Raw genomic sequence first — 19,549 nt, 5'->3', positions numbered from 1 at the left:
ACACATGTCAGGTAGGGCTAGTTCTTACAAACAAAAGCAAGGTGATGAAGTTCATTTCTGATGGAGCACCTTAGTGCACCCCTCTCTCCAGGTAAGATGGGCTCCCTGGCCTGCTGCCCACTCCCTTCTGGCTCCCCGCAGGCCCCATTACAGGACCTTCCAGAATCCACCATCCCGTCTCCTGGGGAGAACACAGCTTACCCTCATCCCCTCCTATTCGGCTCAGGGCCTTAGCTGATTTTGGTAACTGGATAAATAAAATACCCCAAAGTTTTAGTGAAGCTAAAAAAAAATAAAAACTTTTAAAAGTATTATTTCTCTCCAAGCTACCTGCATTTTCTAAAAGGGACCCAGTGACTCCTGGACTAAGTCAAAGGGATGATCTGTGACGGTATTTCAGGCAGTGGGCTGGGCCAGTGGAAAAGGCTCCCCTGGACTCATACCATCCAGACAACTTCCTACTTTCCCCATGTTCCTGGCATGCAGTAGCATCCAATAAATGTTTCTTGAATTTAGCAGCCAAAACCACACACTAAAGAGAATTTTTGCACGTGTTTAGTAGGGGAACGCCAACTAAGTATGTGGCATTTTATCAGCTACACTCAGAACCTTGGAAGGAAACATGTCTCTGAATCACTGAGTGTTTGAATGAAAGAAAGAATGTATTCCTCGGATGCTTTGACAACACTTCAATGTCTTACTTTCGCTGATGAGAATGCAGCCATCTAGAAGCATCTCTACTGTGCATGTACGCACTACCTGGCTGGTTGTCCCTGTGTTCATAAATATTGAACGTGACCACTAATTAAAATTATTGAAGTTCTGGTGTAAAGACGGAGAACTCTGAAGTGATATCACATTCTTCCTCTGTAGTTTATCTTTGTGACTCAGTTTCTCATTTATAGAAGTAGAGGTAATAATACAACCATCCAAAGGTGGTTGCAAAGCTCCAATGAACAAATATATCTAGATTCATTTTGTAAATGGAAACTCTATGCAAAGACAAAATATTAATATATGCAAAAATATTCTAATTTCCCTTAGCAAATTCTGCAAAATGGGTTAAAAGAGGTGATTACTTCTGTAATTTTGAATTTGGATATATCCCGAGGATCTTCTTTGGACAGGTTAACCTCTGAGCTTAGGCTGTTTGTTTTTCTTTCATTTTTCAGAGTCCTTGGCCCATCCCACCAACCCAGCACATGAGCCTAATTCTGTCTTGCTCCATGCATCAGAGAGTTTTAAGACAGCTATTAAAACACCACATGGAAAAGCTTTGTAGGGAATTCTACTCCACAGAGAAACCACAGAAACCACGACACACCTTAACTATCTCCCCACCCCCACGAGTTGGCTAAAATTATGGGCTCCATTATGTTAGTGCAATCCAACCAGTTTTATTGCTCGCAGCAAAATCTGAGGTCCAAAATGAACTTCAGAACATAAAAAGTAAGGCAAACCTCAAAAGGAAACAAGCTTCTTTGGGTTTTCAAACAAATATTACATATCAGAGGCATTCTTCGAACAGAGAAGATCAAGCAGAGCCAAGAGGAGTCCTGCTAATTGCCCCACAAATGTAAAATTGGAATCAGGGACTCACCCCAAAGAAAGATCTCTTTTCATCATCAGATATTAAAGGCTACAAACTTTCATCAACTCCTTCCTCAGACATGAGACCCTCTTGTGCCTTCCTCAAGTCTCCAAGTGTTGAGTTACTATCTTCCACACTAAAATTAAGATATATTTTCAAGACCCAATATTACCTCATTAGTTAGCCTATTTTAGCATTTTCTCTACCTCCCTTTCTCTAATTTAAATGTTATTTATCCACTAAGCATTGTGGTGTAGTCCATGAATTTGTACAGCTTTGGCACTAGGCCTACCCAGAGGAAACGAAATAACCAACCAGTACTCTTTCTAATGAGCCATCCATCCTCATAGCTGTTGCTTGGTTTATGTCTTATGGACAACTCATTTTCTTGCAATTAACACAAGTGTCCTCACTTATTTGTTTACTACAAGGCCACTGGTAGAGTTTAACTTCAGCATCCATCTTGTGTGAGAGTAGAATATGCAAGGACACTTCTGACAGCCACAATATAGAAGACTGTCCTGATTACAAGTACTCTATCCTATTCTACCCAAAATTAAATAAAATGTCCAAGACATGCCAATATTTTGGTAACCAAATCATATCCCCTATACTGTCTCTAATACCTCGAAGCAGGGCAAAAATGCTCTGTCTGACAACCTGTTCTGGTTTTTAGGTCTAAAACTATGGTCTCCAAATTAGGCGTGGGAAAGAACGGGTGCCCAAGGATGATCCTGGGGCAGTGTCAGATCTTCTAGATCCCCGAGTCTGGATCATGCAAGTAGGGGGTGGCGGGGCCTATCCAAGCACTCCCTGGGATGTCTCAGAAGAACCCTGAGAGTGTGTGTAGAGCAAGAAGTGTCGTAGGAAACCTGTGCCTGGCCTCAGTTCAACAACAAGAGAAGCGCTTTAACCCGACAAGCACTTATTAAATTACTATGATTAACAGTCGGTAAAGGATACACAAAAATGACTAAGGAGTTTGAAAGTAAGCAAACTTACTTCCAACTAAGAGCCTTAAAACACCTCTTCCTGTGCAGGCTACTCAATATCAGTCACTCTGACTGGCCCATCGAGGGGGCTGGGATACGGCACCTCCAGAGCAGGTTCGCTCAGCAACCCTGACTTTTCCAGCTGCTCAGGACCCAGAGGCTGTTCCAAGAAGGCAAGAGGCGGCGAGACCTGTCTCTGATGAGGAAGTTGGGAGAAGACCCCCAAATGGACAAGTGAAGGGTAAAAAGTATTGATCTATGCCAAGCAATCCTAGCAGGAGGGCAGACTAGAGTGTGGGTGGTGGATGAGGCAGTTCCTGGGATGTTTTTCCTAGGGTGCTTGTAATTTTCTTCAGACTTCCTTTGAACTGCCACTCAGAGGGACGGGTTTCTCAGGAGGCAGAAAGAAGGTGAGATGGAGGAGAGCCAGGGGAGGGAAGGGATGGAGGGAGGTGTCTCTGTAGCTAGGAGAGGAGTGGTGTATGTCGTCAAAAGCAATTGGAAGGTCACCAGTGATCTTAGCAGAGCAGTTCCATCAGAGTGAAACTGCTTCCTGCTCATCCTTCCACTCCTACAATCCTATACACCCTCATAATTCACATATCTCCTGTACAATACGAACTTCATTTGAGAACCGTGTGACAAAATATTCCAAGTTAATGATTATGATAAATTTGAAGCCCTAGATCAGGTCACTGTTATTAATTTTTCTAGTTACACAGGTACATGGGGTCTATTTATTGGTTATATCAGGGCAGTAATTCATTATAATTCTTCTTCTCCTGCTGATTCCCTAACATAGTCCTTACAACAGCGCTTTCAATGGTGCAATGAACAGACCACTGGATTTAGTATCAGAAAACCTGATTATTAGTCTGGATTCCAACCACATGGTCTTGGAAAAACACTCAAGTACTCAGAATCTGGTCCTTAGCAAAATAATACTGCAGAGTGTCATTTGTTCATTCGACCAATATTTACCGAGGGGTTAGTATGTTCCGAACATTGAAAGGGGCTTAGCAATAGGATGCAGAGGCATAAGGCATAATCACTATCAAACAGCAGCAGCTTGGGGGAGGAAATAAATAAATAAAGGTGAAAACAGATTGTAGGTTAAAGTGTTTCATAGCTATAAAGCAAAGTCTCCAGTTTTGTTATTATATTGTCGGCCTTAATTTATTCACTAATAATCAGTGTTTCCCATGTGGGCGCCTGTGTTGTATGTGGTACCCTACAAATGGAGACTGCAAAGACGAGTGAGAGAAGAGCAACTGAAGGAAATGAACCAAATCTGCAGAGTTCCCCAGGGACAGACCTCCAAACAAGTCTGAAGGAAAAAAGACAAACTACAGAATAAGTGTAATCAGGGAACCATTTGTGTAAATTTTAGAAATCACACAGTAAACAACACTATGTATTATTCATGGACAGAGATGAACAGGTACATGTGAAATTCATGAAGTCTGCTTCTGGGGAGGGAGAGAAAAGAATGGAACACAGAACGGGGGTAGGAACAAAGTGTTCTTTAACTTTAGTGTGTATTTAAAGAAAGAGCAACTTCCAATTTTTCATGATGGCACAAATGTGATTATATTATCTCTGCTTTCTGCATTTAGAGAGTACTGGAAAGAAGTCTCTGCTCTCAAAAGGCACAGAGTCTAGGAGGGGAAGGGATGCACGAAGAGTCACAATGCAGGTGACAGGCGTGCGGCATCTCTCCCGGGCCTCAGGAGTCCCGCGACAGACGCCAGCTGGGTGACTGTGGGAGGAGGCCTCTGTCCGCCTCCTCCGTGGCCAGTTTCTGTCTACACAGCGGCTTCACTTCTTGCTCAGGCTTCCTCCCTCTCCACATCTTCATCTCGATACATCTTCACCAGTCTTAAGAACCGGCTCCTTTTTCTTGGGCTGAGGAGGAGACTCTGATCCCTTCCCTTTTGTGCTAGAGGAAATGACCCACTTTCCTTTGACCTCTCTCACCACGATGTCCCTTCAGTTCCCCCAGGGCAGCAAGAATGGGAGGAAGAGACTAAGCTCTGAACTTCTTGGGCTACTTGTAGCTTGGATTAGGATGTAGCAGTAGGGGTAGTGCCAAAAACACAGATTTTAGATAGAACCAACAGGATTTACTAAAAATTCATTATGGGGCTCAGAAAAGAAGAAAGCAATGTCTGCAATGTTTTCGGTCCTAGTGGCTCGCTGGGTGAATGGTGTCACCATTCAATGAGAAGATGAAGGCTTCGGGAAGAGCAGGCATGAAGGGAAAAATCCCGGGGTTGGGTCTGGATGTGTTAAGTCTGAGATACTATGTATTAGATGCCTTTAAATCCTCTCAACAATCTCTTAAATAGCTGTCAGGGAGGTATGACCACTGTCCCTGTCCTATGGATACAAAAACTAAGGCTTTGAGATTTTCTTCAGTGTAAGTTCTGAGGACCAATGGGTTGGGACGAATTCTGGAGCTCAAGAGAGAAAACAGGCCAGGAGGCTGCGATAGTAAAATACAGTCAATGAATTTAATTCAGCAGGCCACAATGTGCCTATCACTATTAGGTGCTGTGACCAGGAGGGAGAGAATTAAAAACATTAACCTTTTGCTACCCTCCAGGAATTTGCAGAGATACAGTAGATAACACTGAAATTGTTGAACCACAGCTCAAAGGTGGTGTTACAGACAGCAATCACTGAAGTAGTTCAGGAAGGAGAAAAGTCAGTGAGGGTCAGAACGGTGGGATTCGAGCTCTACTTTGGAAGATATGGGGGGGTTAATGAGGAGGAGTTGGATAGAGGTGGGAGATCTTCAGGCCAGGAAACGGCGTGGGTATGGGCACTGTGTGTTTTGGGATACCACAGAGACCTTTCAATTGGAACAGAGTGAGTCAAGATCGAGCACAGAAAAAGGCCAAATTAGACAGGGCCATGAGAGCCAGGCAGAACATCTTGGATTCTGTCTTTGGGTAACTGGGAGTCAGTGATGGTTTCTATAGCTAGAGCTGAAACATGGTTAACATTCACCCTTCCTTACCTAATATTTTCCTCAGATGTTGCCAAACTTACATTGGCAACACTTACATTTTACTTATATTTAATATTTTTCATTTTCAATAAAAATGATCACATATAACATCTAGGTAGATATTTTGACATACTAATACCCTTTGGTTCCAAACTCATTCAAATAATACACTTTTGTCCAAAAAGAGAAATTATAATGTGAGGTTATGAAAAGTCCATTTCCCTCTTAACATTCTTCCTAGCAACTCAGTTGTTTTCATTGGCTTTTATTAAAACAACCTTTGTGTGAACTGGCAATTTGTTTTGTAAATATCAATGAAAGCATATTTCAGAAAACACAGTAATAAAAACCAACCCAATTTCAGAAATACGCTGGCTGCCAGACATCAGTCTTCAGCTCGTATTATAAGTATTTCCAGTAAGTCTTAAATACACATTAACATGAGAAATAGCTTACTGTTTAAGATCAAAAAAGCTGAAAAATCCTTCACTGCCTCTCAAAAATTATTCAAGGGTTCTGTCCAATAAAATGTATTTCCCTTTTTGATAAACTACATTTATAATGGTGCAAGCACTTCAATTCAAGTGAACATTTTTTTTCCACGAAAACCTACTTAGACTCAGTTCATCATCATCCTAGAATCTATATATTCTGTAACTTTATAGATTTAAAAGGGTTGGGATATTAACATTTCAGCAACACCTATCTTGAAGGCTCATCCAATTTCCAAGCCTTTATAAGACTTACAAGCTTTGTTCAAGAACTCCAAGGAAACTCCATTTCAAGTGTGCACAACTCAGCTATGGTCACTAAGCTACATTTAATAACAAAAATATTATCCCTCAGCTGAAGTATAAGGAGAAACCACTATGTTAAAAACTTTCACGTGAGTGCCTCCTGCTTGGCAGCTGAAGTGTCTCTGCGAAGTGGAATGTCTCTGCATGGTTCTCTCCAGGGCCCTGCACAGTCAGCCTCCGTATCTGCCGGGGTGCTTTTCCTCTTCATAGCGAGCCTCCCAGGTGGGTATTATTATCTCCATCCGGCCGAAGGAAAAGAAGGCTCAGAGAAGGTCAGACAGTTGCTCTAGGTCACCCGTCATCCACTTCAGGACCGGAGCTCAGTATCTAGGCCTGCCAGGTCCCAGCACTGCACTTTCTCTAGGAGCTCCTCGCCTTCTTCCCATGTCTGTGCTGCAGGGAGGAGACTGTTTGCCTGCAGCAATGCAATCTGATGCTCGATGGGACCAGATTAAAGAAGCCACGATGATTAGGTTTGAGGCTACAGATGGTGATTGATAGTTCGTGAGCTGGGAGTGAGCATGGAGGGAGCAATGGTTAGGAAAGAGAAGTTGGTTGTTGGTTTGATACACAGGAACGGATGATCCTAGAGTGAGTATAGGCACAGGACCCATGTAAAATTTCAGTGATCAAAAAATGAAGGCTTGGGGTGGAATGAAGGCATCGGAACAGAGAAGAGATTGAAGTGAGAAAATGATAAAAAAACAAGTCAAGAGGACTTAGAGGCAGACTGGATGATTCATAGATGCTCTTTGACTCACAGATGAGCTTTAGTGACTGTGAGAATTACAGTGCCATTGACATCTGGAAAGTTGAAAGACAGAGGTGGTCTCAGATTTTTATGAGCCAACTTTTGGCAGGCATGGCCAGAAAATGCAGCATACTTCCAGATAGCAGAAGTCACTTTTCTGAACTATTCTTGGAAATAGAAAAATAATTTTTTTCCTAATCAGAACACTCATATTTCTATTTGTCCTGCTTAAATGATCTCAGAAAGAAGCCAAAGAGTTGAATATAAAAAGAAAATGCTACAGCCTGTGTCTCTCCTAAATGTCTAAGAGTCAGAGGATGGCAAATATAAGGATAATGTCTAGTTTCGGGTAAAATAAGTACCCTTTCCATTTTAATTTATTGGTGTCAAGCAACACTTTGATCTCAAATTTAAGTACTAATCAAATAACTTTTCAATAGACATTTCTTAAATAACTTGTTCTACTCTAATAATACCTACCTCATAACACTATATGGGGATTGACATAAGATCAAATATGTACCATTTTGTTTTATTGCAAGGTTTATATAAAATGCTATAATTGCCATATCATAACTTAATCATTTTGTTAAGGAGGAAAGATTAGTGAGAAAAATCTAAGATTTGGTCCCTCAGGTGCTAAATCACTACATGTCTTTGGGACAGACCTTGAAATGTTTGAATCCTTGGTTTTATACAAGGGGGCCGGTTAGCCGAGATGCCCTGGGAATCTCCACCACTGAGCATTGTGAAGGAATGCCCTCCTATGTATAGTATCAGTTCATGTCTTTGATGCGAATATTATTACTGTGGCCAATAGAGGACACCTTGAAAGTTGCATAAAAAGATTTTAATTTTCATGACACCTAAGTATCTTTAACTTGCTAATGCTGCTGCAAATCATCAATATAATGTTCATGTCACATACAATCCCACACTAAGATGTATTTTGATCATCTTACTGTCAAAGTACCGAAATATTTTCTTTTTATCTAGTTGGAGGTGTGATATTTCACACCTATTAATAAGCTCAATGTTTTGGTACATGATAGCAAAGTTAGTATATGACCATTTCATTGACAGAATTAATTTAGGCGCAACGTACACCCAGAAGTAGTCTAATTTAGATTTTTTTGTCTCTCAATTTAAATGTGCCACATTTATTTAAAGCACATATCAGTCTCCTTACCTAAAATAATCATCCCCCCTTCATTCTACCTGCTCAAATTTTACCCATTCTTTAGGACCCAGCTAAAGGCAAGTATTTTACAAAGCATTTCCTAACTATCCCAGCCCATAGTCATCTTCCTAACCTCTAGTCTCTATCTAATTTGGTGCTCAGTAAAAGACTGCCTTGTATTATTTGCTATCATTTTATGTTTTAGAACCAACTAAAATGTACTAAAAAATTGACAATTATTCCCACCAGAAAGGACGGCCCAAAATAGTTATACAAGGTAAATTGACTAAAACCAAATTGTGAACTTGTTGATTCTTGTCAAAGTCTAGTGCAACTCGATATGAACATCAGTTCAAAATGACTATTCACTCAAATTATTCAATCAGTCAGTTCTAAAAACTGGCTTATGGAAGACTGGGAGGTAGGACCTGTCTCTTCCACCCCCAACACACACACACACACACACACACACACACACACACACACACACACACACACACCACATACTCTGTAGCACACACATACTCAACCACACACACTGGAGCACAAATTTATACATGAGTAGCAAACTATGTAAGAGAAACTCCCTGGGAACTGAAGCAATAACATTTTTTGAGCACCCATTTTGCTGAGCCCTGTGGGTAAGGAATTCACACATCTACAGTCATCTTTAACCCAGATTCAGAGTCTATTACAGTCCATTACATTGGTGGTTAGGGCGCGCCTCCGAGCATCGGCCTGCTGGGTTAATCTGGGAATTTTCCTCTTGGGTCAGACATGAAACCAAGATGAGAAAAAAATATGAGCTGAGGAGGAGGGCAGCTGTCATCCTCCTGCAATAAAAACCATGTATTCCACCAAACTGAAGAAGTTCACTCTTTGTAGTTGAAACTGCACATTACTTTGAGTTCAAATTCTTTCTATTAATATATAAGATTTATTGAAATTACATTGTTTGAGCAGGAGCAAGAAGGTGGAATATTATTTCAGGTTTTCAAGCCATCAGGGAAAATAGTTCCTTTAGGTTTTCCATTCAAACTAGGAAAATTACGGCTGCATATTTGCAACACTGAAGCTAATGCAGTGTCAGCACCTCCATCACACCCCGTTGCGCAGCAGTTTATAACTCACGCAGAGTGTTCCCTCCAAGCCCGAACTTGGCCTATACAATCGCAAAGAAAAATGCGGAAAAATTATTCTGGCTAGTGTTGACTTATAAAAGCAAAAGAGAGGGTGCTTTTACAGAGTATTTTGGAAAATATCTTTGAGGATTTGAGACTATAAAGGGGAATTACTGAGTCGACACCCTTCATTCCTAAAGTTACAGAAATAACTAAAAATTACATGATGTCACGTCAGCATCAGCAGCATCTTAACCACTTTCCTGACAGTCTTCACCAGGTGGAAGTATGTATCAGACAGAATTACTATTCATCAAGAAAAAAACAATTATAGCGGAAAATAAGGACAAATAGGTAGAAATTTCTCCTAAGAGACATCCTACGTCTTTAGGTACATTTCCCCTTTAAGCGTAGCTCTCCAGTGCACTGCACACACACATGCAAAATAAAAATATATTTTTTCCAATTGGAAAAAATATGTTTTCCCGCAAATCAACCTTCCTCCTTCCAAGTGTTATCTTGGACTCAGAGACAACTTCGCGTTGAAGCGGATTTCCAGGGGCAGGTGACGAGCCCAGCTCACGGGCGGCGGGCGGCTCCGCGGCGGGGGTCACCCATTGCCTGGCGCCCCTGGGGCGCCCCGGGGTCACGGCAGCCAAGCCCTGGTCGCTGACCACCTGCGGTGCCTTCACGACGCACCACAGCGCCGGCTGGCGGCACCGGGGCGCTGCGGCGCCAGGCACCCTCGGGCGGAAGCTCCCGGACGGAGAACCGCGGCTACCCGCGCCCCGTCTGCTCGCCCCCCGCCCCCCGCACTCACCACAACCTTCCCATAGGCCAGGCCACAGGTCATTTCACGGAATGTCTGTTCTCCACAGGTCGGGAGGGAGGCAACTCCAGACAATTGTGGGGTGCCGTCGGGCCGGCGTCACTGAAGGGTCCTCAAGGGCCGGCGGCACCCCTGGGTCCCCCACCGCGCACCGACTCCCCTTCCTTTTGCCTTAAGGCTCCCTGTCCAGCGGAGGCTCCCTGCGAGGGGCACCCCCAGGCCTGGGGGAAGGTACCGAGGGCGGCTTTGGGGAGCGGGCAGCTGCAGCGCCCGCGGGCGGGGCGGGGCGCGGCCGGGGTGCGCCGGGCCCAGGCTCACCTGATTGAAGTGCGCGGCGATGAGCGACGGCTCCCACGCCTTCGAGTTGATGGTGGCCGAACCTCCTTTCTCTTTCTTGGGGGCCATGCGAAGGCCGGAGGAGAGCTGGCCTCTGAATTAGGAGCCGGCCGGGACTAAGCGTCCCTGTTGCCCTGGCAACCGAAGCCACGCGGGTTCCCTAACGGCGGGTTTCCCAACGCCCGCGGCCCGCCTGCGCCCCAGGCGCCGGGCTTCCGGTCAACGGCTTCCGTCGCCATAGCAACCGAGCTCCTGGCCCGCGGGTGAAAGCTCCGGGCTTCGCGGCAGGAGAGCCGGGCCGCGGAGGAGACGGCGAGGGCCGACCAGGCCGCTTTCCTTTCTTCACCAGCTTGGACCCTCTGCTCCTACTTGGAGCCTTCTGTGGCCCGCGGCGTTGTCTAGAAACTCAGCCCCTGGAATCCGGGCCACGACCTCCCGCCAGGACTTCTTCCATCGGGGGTAACCCAGGATGGAGAACTGACCCCGCAGGAGGCGACCCAAGCCGGGTTTCGCCTCCGCTCGCACCTGTCCACATGCTTCCTTTTGTGAAGCCACATGTGCCTCCAGCCTCTGCTTTCATCTCGGTCCTGCCTCCCAGGGCCCTTCCGCAGGGGTCCAGTAATTCCTCCGCGAGGGCCTCCGTGGAACTGTAGAGGGGCCGGTCTCTTTCTGAATCTCCTCCTTTGCCTGAGCAGACCCAGTTCCTTCAGCTGTCCTGCACCGTCAGCAGTGTCTTTCAAATACTAAAACATCCTGGTCAGATTGGGTCCCCAAATAGTAATAAAGTAACAATAATGCTAATAGCACAGCTCTTGTGTCTTGAACACTGGTTATATCCTGTACAGCACAGTTGTATCATTTAGTTCTTACAACCACCTTATTTCAAGCCCCATGGGGCGTGACTGAGGGCACCAGGATTAGAATGTAGCTATATCTGAGTCCCAGATCCAGTGTGGTCACCCTCTGCACTACCACCTACACTGTTTCAGGCCTTCCAAAAAGAACAGATGTCCCCTTCTGGGCCTAGACTTACTTTATTTTTTATTGCAATGAGACAAATTTGAGAGTAAAATTTCTGATGATGCCAGAGGGATGATGCCAGAAAGAGGTTTTCCTGAGCGTCTCCACAGCAACCACCGGGACTGCCACTAATTCATTATCATGGAGTTTTCTCCAAATTTTTGTTCTTCACTAAATGTTTCTTTTTAAGATGAAAACTGTCTTTGGATTATGGCTTGGACATAAAGATTAATCTGTTGCAGACAAAAATAATAAATGATTACATCATTCTGAATTTTGATCATAATTACTCTCATAGGTTTAAACAGCTTGGGAAAGAAGTCCTGCACTTTTATTAGAAAAGCAGTAAAGAAAACTGTTGGCCTTCCAGTTATGTTCTACAGAAAATTTAACGATGTTTATGTACGTCATGCTATGTTACTAATTTTCTTCTTGAATGTAAATGCATGTTTAAAAATAAACATATGTACAGTCAGTTCAGCCACACCACCAGCAGATGATTAATAAAATAGGCTGCAGATAAGAAAGAGAAACAAAGAAGAAAAAATAGGAGAAACATGTAAAATTAAGTATTATTTTAAATTGTAGAGACAGTGCCACTAATTATGTCTTCCAAGCGACAGCTCTCCAACCCCAATTTTGGTAGCAATAAAATGTTTGTGACATTTATTGTGGCAAAAACTAAAGCTGTTCAATAAACATTTGGTTTTCTTTCCTACTACTGTGAGAGTCAATGCTTTTCAACCTTCCCTGTCCTTAGGTGTGAGAATGTGATTGAGTTGCAGTCGGCGGGACATGAGCACAATGCTGTACTGCCACAAGCACGCCTGGCCCATGAGAACAGCCCCCAAGCCTTGTTCACGCTCTTCCCCCATCTGCCCAGATACTGGGGCGACAGTGAAAGCTGCTGTGGCAGAGAGCACTTTCCCCGACCGTCATCCTGCCCTCCACCAAAGGCATTTGCTTGGGTCTGTTAATTGGATGAGAAATACATCTTAATATTCTTAAGCTGCTGAAATACTGGGATTTGTTATACAGTTACCCTAAATAATCTAACATTTTTGATCACTTTCATATGAGAATCAGCTTAATACATCTCATAAAACAACCTTGTCACTTTCCAGTAGGCAGGACTCAACGCTAATTCCTACTGTGAGAAGCACACGGATCTAATCCCTGCCTTTAGGGAGGTATTACCCACCCGATTGCACCCCTTACCTGGCCTTCTGTTTATACAGTACATTCTTGAACTTTTTTATCAAGTAAATTTCTTACTGGAAGAAGTGGTTTTCATATTAAAGTAATACAATAAACTAGTCTGCTGATGTCACAAACATAAAAAATTTTGCCCATTTTTCAGATGAAAACAAGATCCATTGCCTAGACATCTATATATATAAATTATAATTTAGCAAACGATTGAAAGGAATAGAACATATTTTAAAAGCCAAAAATCAGGAAGAGTGTATTTCCCATATAATCTTTTATACTTTTCTTTGTAAGTTCCTACCAGAACAAATTTAAACATAGAAGGTTTTCAAAAATTGATTTAGATAATTTTTTAATACTCACCTGAGGATATGTTTTTATTGATTTTAGAGAGAGAGGAGGGGAGGAGAGGGAGAGAGAGAGCAGTGTCAATGTGAGAGAGAAACATTCATCAGTCACCTCTGGTATGCTCCCTGACAGGGGATCTGCTGGGGATTGAACCCACAACCTCTGTGTGTGCCCTAACCGGAATCGAACCCCTGAACCTTTGGTGCATAGGACAAAGCTCCAATCAACTGAGCCACACTGGCCAGGGTTGATTTAGATAATTTAAAATAAGGGTTTTATTACAGAATGTTTTTTGCCTAGTTTTGGCCTTTTTCATTATTCTAGGGTAAGTGGTACTCTTGGTAATTTATGACACAAAACGGGAAGACATTATTCAGCAACCAAATTTATAGGGGGTTTCATCATAGAATTGGTCTGTTTAATTTCAGAGAATAGGTGTGAATGACAATATTCATAGTTTTAAGAAGCGAGAGCCATTTAGCTAAAAAGGGACCCTGCCAAGAATAGAAAAAAAAGCATTACCATCTGTCAGACATTTATGCTTTTTTGGTATAATAAATTGTTTCCCCCACTAAATATAAGTTGAAACTTTATAAGCATATACTTTACTACATAAATTTTCCCATATGTCAGTGGCTAAAACAAAACTATACTATTTGGAGAATTTTCTTTCACATTGGCAGGCTTATTCCTGGTTTGTTCAATTTTGCTTTTCCAGTAAGATTTTGCATTTAATATTGTTTAGCTTACCAATGATTGTCTACTCTTGAGGACGTGCTGCTTTTTTAGGATACTATGATTGCTGAATAAAGTTTTTTTCCAGGTTTATACTTTAATCTTACAGTATTCGGTAAACTCCTACTCAGGTGTGATGTCTGAGGCATTATTTCTCATACTTGAAAAGGTCTAGCCAGCTATTGATGCATCCAGATTTCTACTGCTATCAGGGATCAGGAGCTACGGACCAGCTCACTCCCAGGCCAAGATTCCAGGTACTCAAAGTACACTTAGCTGCAGCAATCCGCTTGCCTCTGGCTAGGAAAGCTTCACAGATGCTCACTACATCTAAGAACGCCTCTCACTGTTTGTTTGTGTTATTTACCGTCACGATCTTTGTGTTTATAACCTTCAAAGTAGAATGTTATAATGCGCCATCCTTGAGTTTTTATTGTGTGTGATGCAGAAGGCTTGATCTCTTTCAGCTACAAGGTCCAAAACATATGGAGGGTATTACACCTGCATTTTACGCTCAGCATTAGCTTCCTATTCAGTTGTGAGTGCAATTTAAAGTGTTGACTTTAATCTTTAAAGCCCCTCATTGTTTAGAAGCCAGTTACTCCAGATATCACGTCTCTCCCTATGCATCATCATGGCAATTAAAATCAGCTGCAGTACTTGCAGTTCCTAATCCCCAGTGAACTGTGGGGAGCCTGGGAGTATATCGCTCTCTAAAGAAGAACTTCCCTGAGATTCCTCTTTCTGTCAATGATAAAAGCAATAATTGGAGTTTATAGTTTTGGCCTTGAATGTCCTGTCATATGTCTGTAGGTTTCTGGAACTATTATTAAGTGCTGTTGATTTAATTTTTATGTTATTTTTGTGTTATTTGTGGCCAAGAGTTTAGAATACCAAATCTACCTTTTAATGAATCAGAAAAATAACAGTTGTGTATATTAAAAATAGAAAAAGCTGAAATTCATCTGTTTCATATTTGTTAGTGTGGGAGTCTTCACTCCAGTATTCTCCCACTCAAGTTTTTCTTCGAATCTAATTTTAAATACTTTCAGTAAAGGGATTTGCCATAAATACTTTGGGGACTATTTCGAAATCCATAACTCATGGTAAGGCATTTCTCTAAATGCTTAGCTAAGTGTTTGATTTCTTAATGTTTTATCAGATGTCTGTGATTTCAGAATTGTGCTATGTGAACTAGTAACTTTCTTTTTACTGTATACCAGGTTCAAAAGCTATTGTTGAGGTGAACCTGCACCAAAGCATATTATGCCAGACCATGGAGTGATCTTCAGGGGAGAAAAGATGATAGGTAACAGGGCCTTGAGAAACTGGTAGCCTTATGTATAATGGTTTAAACAAAGAATGGCATCTGCTACTTTTCTTACTCCTCCCTCAACTTCTCTCTTTCTCTTTCCCAGCCTGACCTTCTCTGACCATCAAAATTCCTTTAAAAATACAGGGCATGACTAGGAAGATGTCTGAATGACTTCCAAGGAAGTCAATCTCTGACTATAATCTTGTAAATATTAAATGCAGTTATAAATAGTTACCTTTTCTATTGTATGTATGCCAATCCATGTTTCCGTGAATTAATTTTGCTTTTGCTGGCTTCCAATTTTTATGAAATATTCTGGTGTTAAATGAGCCCAAATTAAGACTATCTGTAGGATTCTATACTGTTCCACTTTCTGAAAAGGGGTATTATTCAGTGGAACTAATCTACTTCATTTCCTCTTACATTTCAAACTCATAGATTATTTGTTTATCCAAGTCAACAAGAGTATATAACATTTGTAAACATTTATGCACCCCAAATAGGAACACCTAAGTATATAAAGCAAATATTAACAGACATAAAAAGAGAAATTGACAGCAATACAATAATAGTAGGGGATTTTTATACCCCATTTACATCAATAAATAGATTATCCAGACAGAAAGTCAACAAGGAAACAGTGGCTTTAAATGACACATTAGATCAGATGGTTTAATGGATATTTGCAGAAATTCCACCCCAAATCAGCAGAGTATATATTATTTTCAAATGCACATGGAATATTTTATAGGATAGACCACATATTAGGTCACAAAACAAATTTAAGAAGACTGAAATCATATCAAGCATCTTTTCTGATCACAACAGTATAAAACTAGAAATTAACTACAAGAAAAAAACTGGGAAACACACACACACACACACAAACATGTGGAGACTAAACAACATGCTATTAAACAACCAGTGGGTCAACAAAGAAATCAAAGAGGAAATTAAAAAATACCTTGAGACAAATGAAAATGAAGACACAATGTTCCAAAATCTCTGAGATGCAGCAAAAGCAAGTCCTAAGAGGGACATTCATAGTGATACAAGCCAACCTCAAGAAACAAGAAAAATCTCAGATAAATAATTGAATTTTACACACAAAGGAACTAGAAAAAAAAGTCAATAGAAGGCCAAAGTTAGTCTAAGAAATAAAATAATAAAGATAAGAGCAGAATAAATGAAATAGAGACAAAAATAGTAGGAAAAAAGATCAATTAAACTAAGAACTGGTTCATTGAAAAGACAAATAAAATTGATAATCCCTTAGCCACATTCATCAAGAAAAAACAATAGAAGGCCCAAATAAATAAAATCATAACTGAAAGAGGAAAGGAGAAGTTACAACTGATACCACAGAAATACAAAGAATCATTAGAGACTACCATGAACAATTATACACCAACAAATTGGACAACCTAGAAGAAATGGATAAATTGCTAAAAAAAGTTCAAACTTCTAAAACAATTTAGAAGAAACAGAAATCTGAATATATCAATTACTAGCAATTAAATTGAATCAGTAATCAAAAACCTCCCAACAAAAGTCTGGGACCAGACAGCTTCAGAGCTGAATTTTACCCAACATTTAAAAAAGAGTTCATACCTATCCTTCTCAAATTATTCAAAAAAAAAATTGAAGAGGAATGTATGCTTCCACACTCATTTTATGAGGCCAGCATTACTCTGATACCAAAACCAAAGACACTACAAAAAAATAAATAAATAAAGAAGACAAAAATTATAGGCCAATATCACGAATGAACACAGATGCAAAAATCCTCAACAAAATATTAGCAAACCAAATTCAACAATACATTAGAAGTTATCCTACACCATGATACAGTGGGATTTAGCCCAGGGATGCAAGGATGGTTCAACATCTGCAAATCAAGCAATGTGATATACCACATAACAAAATAAAGGACAGAATCACATGATCATCTCAATAGACATAGAAAAAGCATTTGAAAAAATTTCACCATCCATCTAAAATAAAAACTTTCAACAAAGTTGGTATAGAGGAAACATACTTCAATACAGCAAAGGCCATATGTGACAATCCCACAGCTAACATCACATTCAATGGTGAAAAGCTGCAAGCTTTTCCTCTAAGATAAGTAACAAGACACGGATGTCCACTCTCTCCACTTTTATTCAATATAGTATTGGAAGTTCCAGCCACAGCAGTTAGGTAAGAGAAGAGAAATAAAAGACATCTAAATTGGAAAGGTAGAAGTAAAACTGTCATTACTTTCAGATGACATGATACTATATGTAGAAAATCCTAACAACTAAAAAACTATGAGAGCTAATAAATGAATTCAGTAAAGTTGCAGAACACAAATGTAACACAAATGTGCTACATTTCTATATGTTAGTAATGAAGTAACAGAAAGAGAAATTAAGAAAACAATTCTATTTGTAATTACATCAGAAAGAATAAAACACCTAGGAATAAATTTAATCAGAGAGGAGAAAGACTTACACTCTGAAAATAATCCATTAACTTTTAAATATGCTTTCTTAAGTTTCTTCTGCCCTTCAAATGTCCTTTGCCTGATCTGGGACATCCATCTTCTTCTCCTCTTGGACATCAGAGCTCCTGGTTCTCAGTCCTTTGGACTCAAACTGGGACTTACACAATTGGCTCCCTTGGTTCTCAGGCCTTGGGGTTTTGACTGGAACCACTCCACTGGCTTTCCTGAACCCCCAGCTTGCAGACAGCAGAGTGTAGGACTTCTCAGCCTCTATAATCTCGTGAGCCAATCTCTCATAATAAATCTTTCTATATATCTATATATCCTATCAGTTCTTTTTCTCTGGAGAACCCCAACACATTAATCTTTAAAAGTAAAAGATTTTTTTAAATTACATTTTCTAGTAGTTTAATATGCAGTAAATTCTTTGAAAAAGAATTTTCAACACACAGTTTTATTTTATGCATTTTTTTTGCTATCTTTTTTTAGATATCAACAAGCATTGGCCTCTACGTGAAGTATAAAAATCTTTACGACACTGGCATCTTTTATGTTTTTACAAAGTTTAAGAAAGGATTTTATTGAAACCTAAAGATTCTTTCTAGTAAGAATATAACAGAATACTTTAACTATGTTTTGTGAAGATGTAAGTCTGAAAAAGGAGCAGTGATTCCGTAATATTAAGGAATAGGTCCCGTACTCCATTTCTGTCCCCTGCTGAATGCACATTCTCAGAAAACTTCCAATGAAAGCTCCACATTATGGCTGATATAAACAAATATAAGCAAATAATATAAGGTAAAAACAACAAAAAAACCCCACACACTTGGAGTCAGACATGAGGAAGAAAAGGAAGATTATAAAAACCTATTCAAAATTAAAATAATTTCAGCCAATACACAAGTCAATCAGCAGAACAAATGCTGCTTTTAGAGGTCACGCATGAGGCTGCTTTCTCTGCCTTGTTCCATTTCTGAATGAATCTATTCAGGTCTTCCACCATTTCCTTTGCAGGAGCCAACTGCTTCTGACTTCACCTACCAAAATAATGGCTTCATTGACTCTTTCTCATATTTCAGCTCTCTACTATATTAAACAAACCCAAACCTCATTCTTTGTCTATGATTTGATTGTTGGGTTTCGATTTTTCTTTTGTGCAAAGCAGTGCCTTCAAATTCTCCTGCAATTTTCCTTATGCCCCGTAGGCTGGCTATAGTCTCTAGGCTTCTATTTCTGTTCACAATCAAGTTATACAATTCATCAATCTTTCACGTTTTAAAACTTTTATGATTATTTTTGAGTAACAGTATGCGCTTCACCTGAGCCAGCTGTCATAATCCTGTAGAGAGTGGCCATTTTTCTGTACTATACTTCTGGGTAATAGTCATTGCCAATTTATCCCACTAAATAAATTCCTTGTTTTATTAAAATTGTTTTTATAAAGCTTAAGTTACTCACAGTTGTACTCATAATCTCTTCTCCCCCACACCCTTGACTCAGGTAGGAGTTTGAAACACTATTAATCTATTTGTTATCACAGTTTCCCGAACTCCACAATATTAGCCTTTTAACTTGCCACATGCTCATTCCTCAACACAACAGAGACTTATTAAAAACCAGAGAATCAAATCTGAGTGCTGAGAGGCACTTTCAGAGATCATCTTATACTAAGAAGACAAAATTCTCTCTCTGGGGTTCAATTCCTTGCCCCAGCCTTGCAGGCTGTGTGACAACCTCAAGCAGATTACTTAACCCCGTTGCTTCAGTTTCTTTATGAAACAGAGGCTGGGAAGAGGACATTTGTAATAGTGTCAAAACTAAAAGTAA

General features: G+C 40.6%; 1 protein-coding gene across 1 annotated transcript in view; it reads right to left on the bottom strand.

Annotated features, from left to right (window-relative positions):
* The window catches only part of SPAG17 (sperm associated antigen 17), a 116,456-nt gene extending 105,710 nt beyond the window's left edge, over nucleotides 1–10,746 (bottom strand). Inside the window, exon 1 of the mRNA XM_081121308.1 lies at nucleotides 10,593–10,746. Coding sequence (XP_080977434.1) covers nucleotides 10,593–10,679 — 87 coding nt within the window. The 5' untranslated portion in view covers nucleotides 10,680–10,746. The remainder of the gene's footprint in view (nucleotides 1–10,592) is intronic.
* Nucleotides 10,747–19,549: the final 8,803 nt, after the last annotated feature.

The sequence above is a fragment of the Miniopterus schreibersii genome (assembly GCF_964146895.1).
Source record: "Miniopterus schreibersii genome assembly, chromosome: 19".
Lineage (NCBI taxonomy): Eukaryota > Metazoa > Chordata > Mammalia > Chiroptera > Miniopteridae > Miniopterus > Miniopterus schreibersii.
Note: the sequence above shows the minus strand (reverse complement) of the source record. Positions and strands in the feature narration are given on the sequence as shown.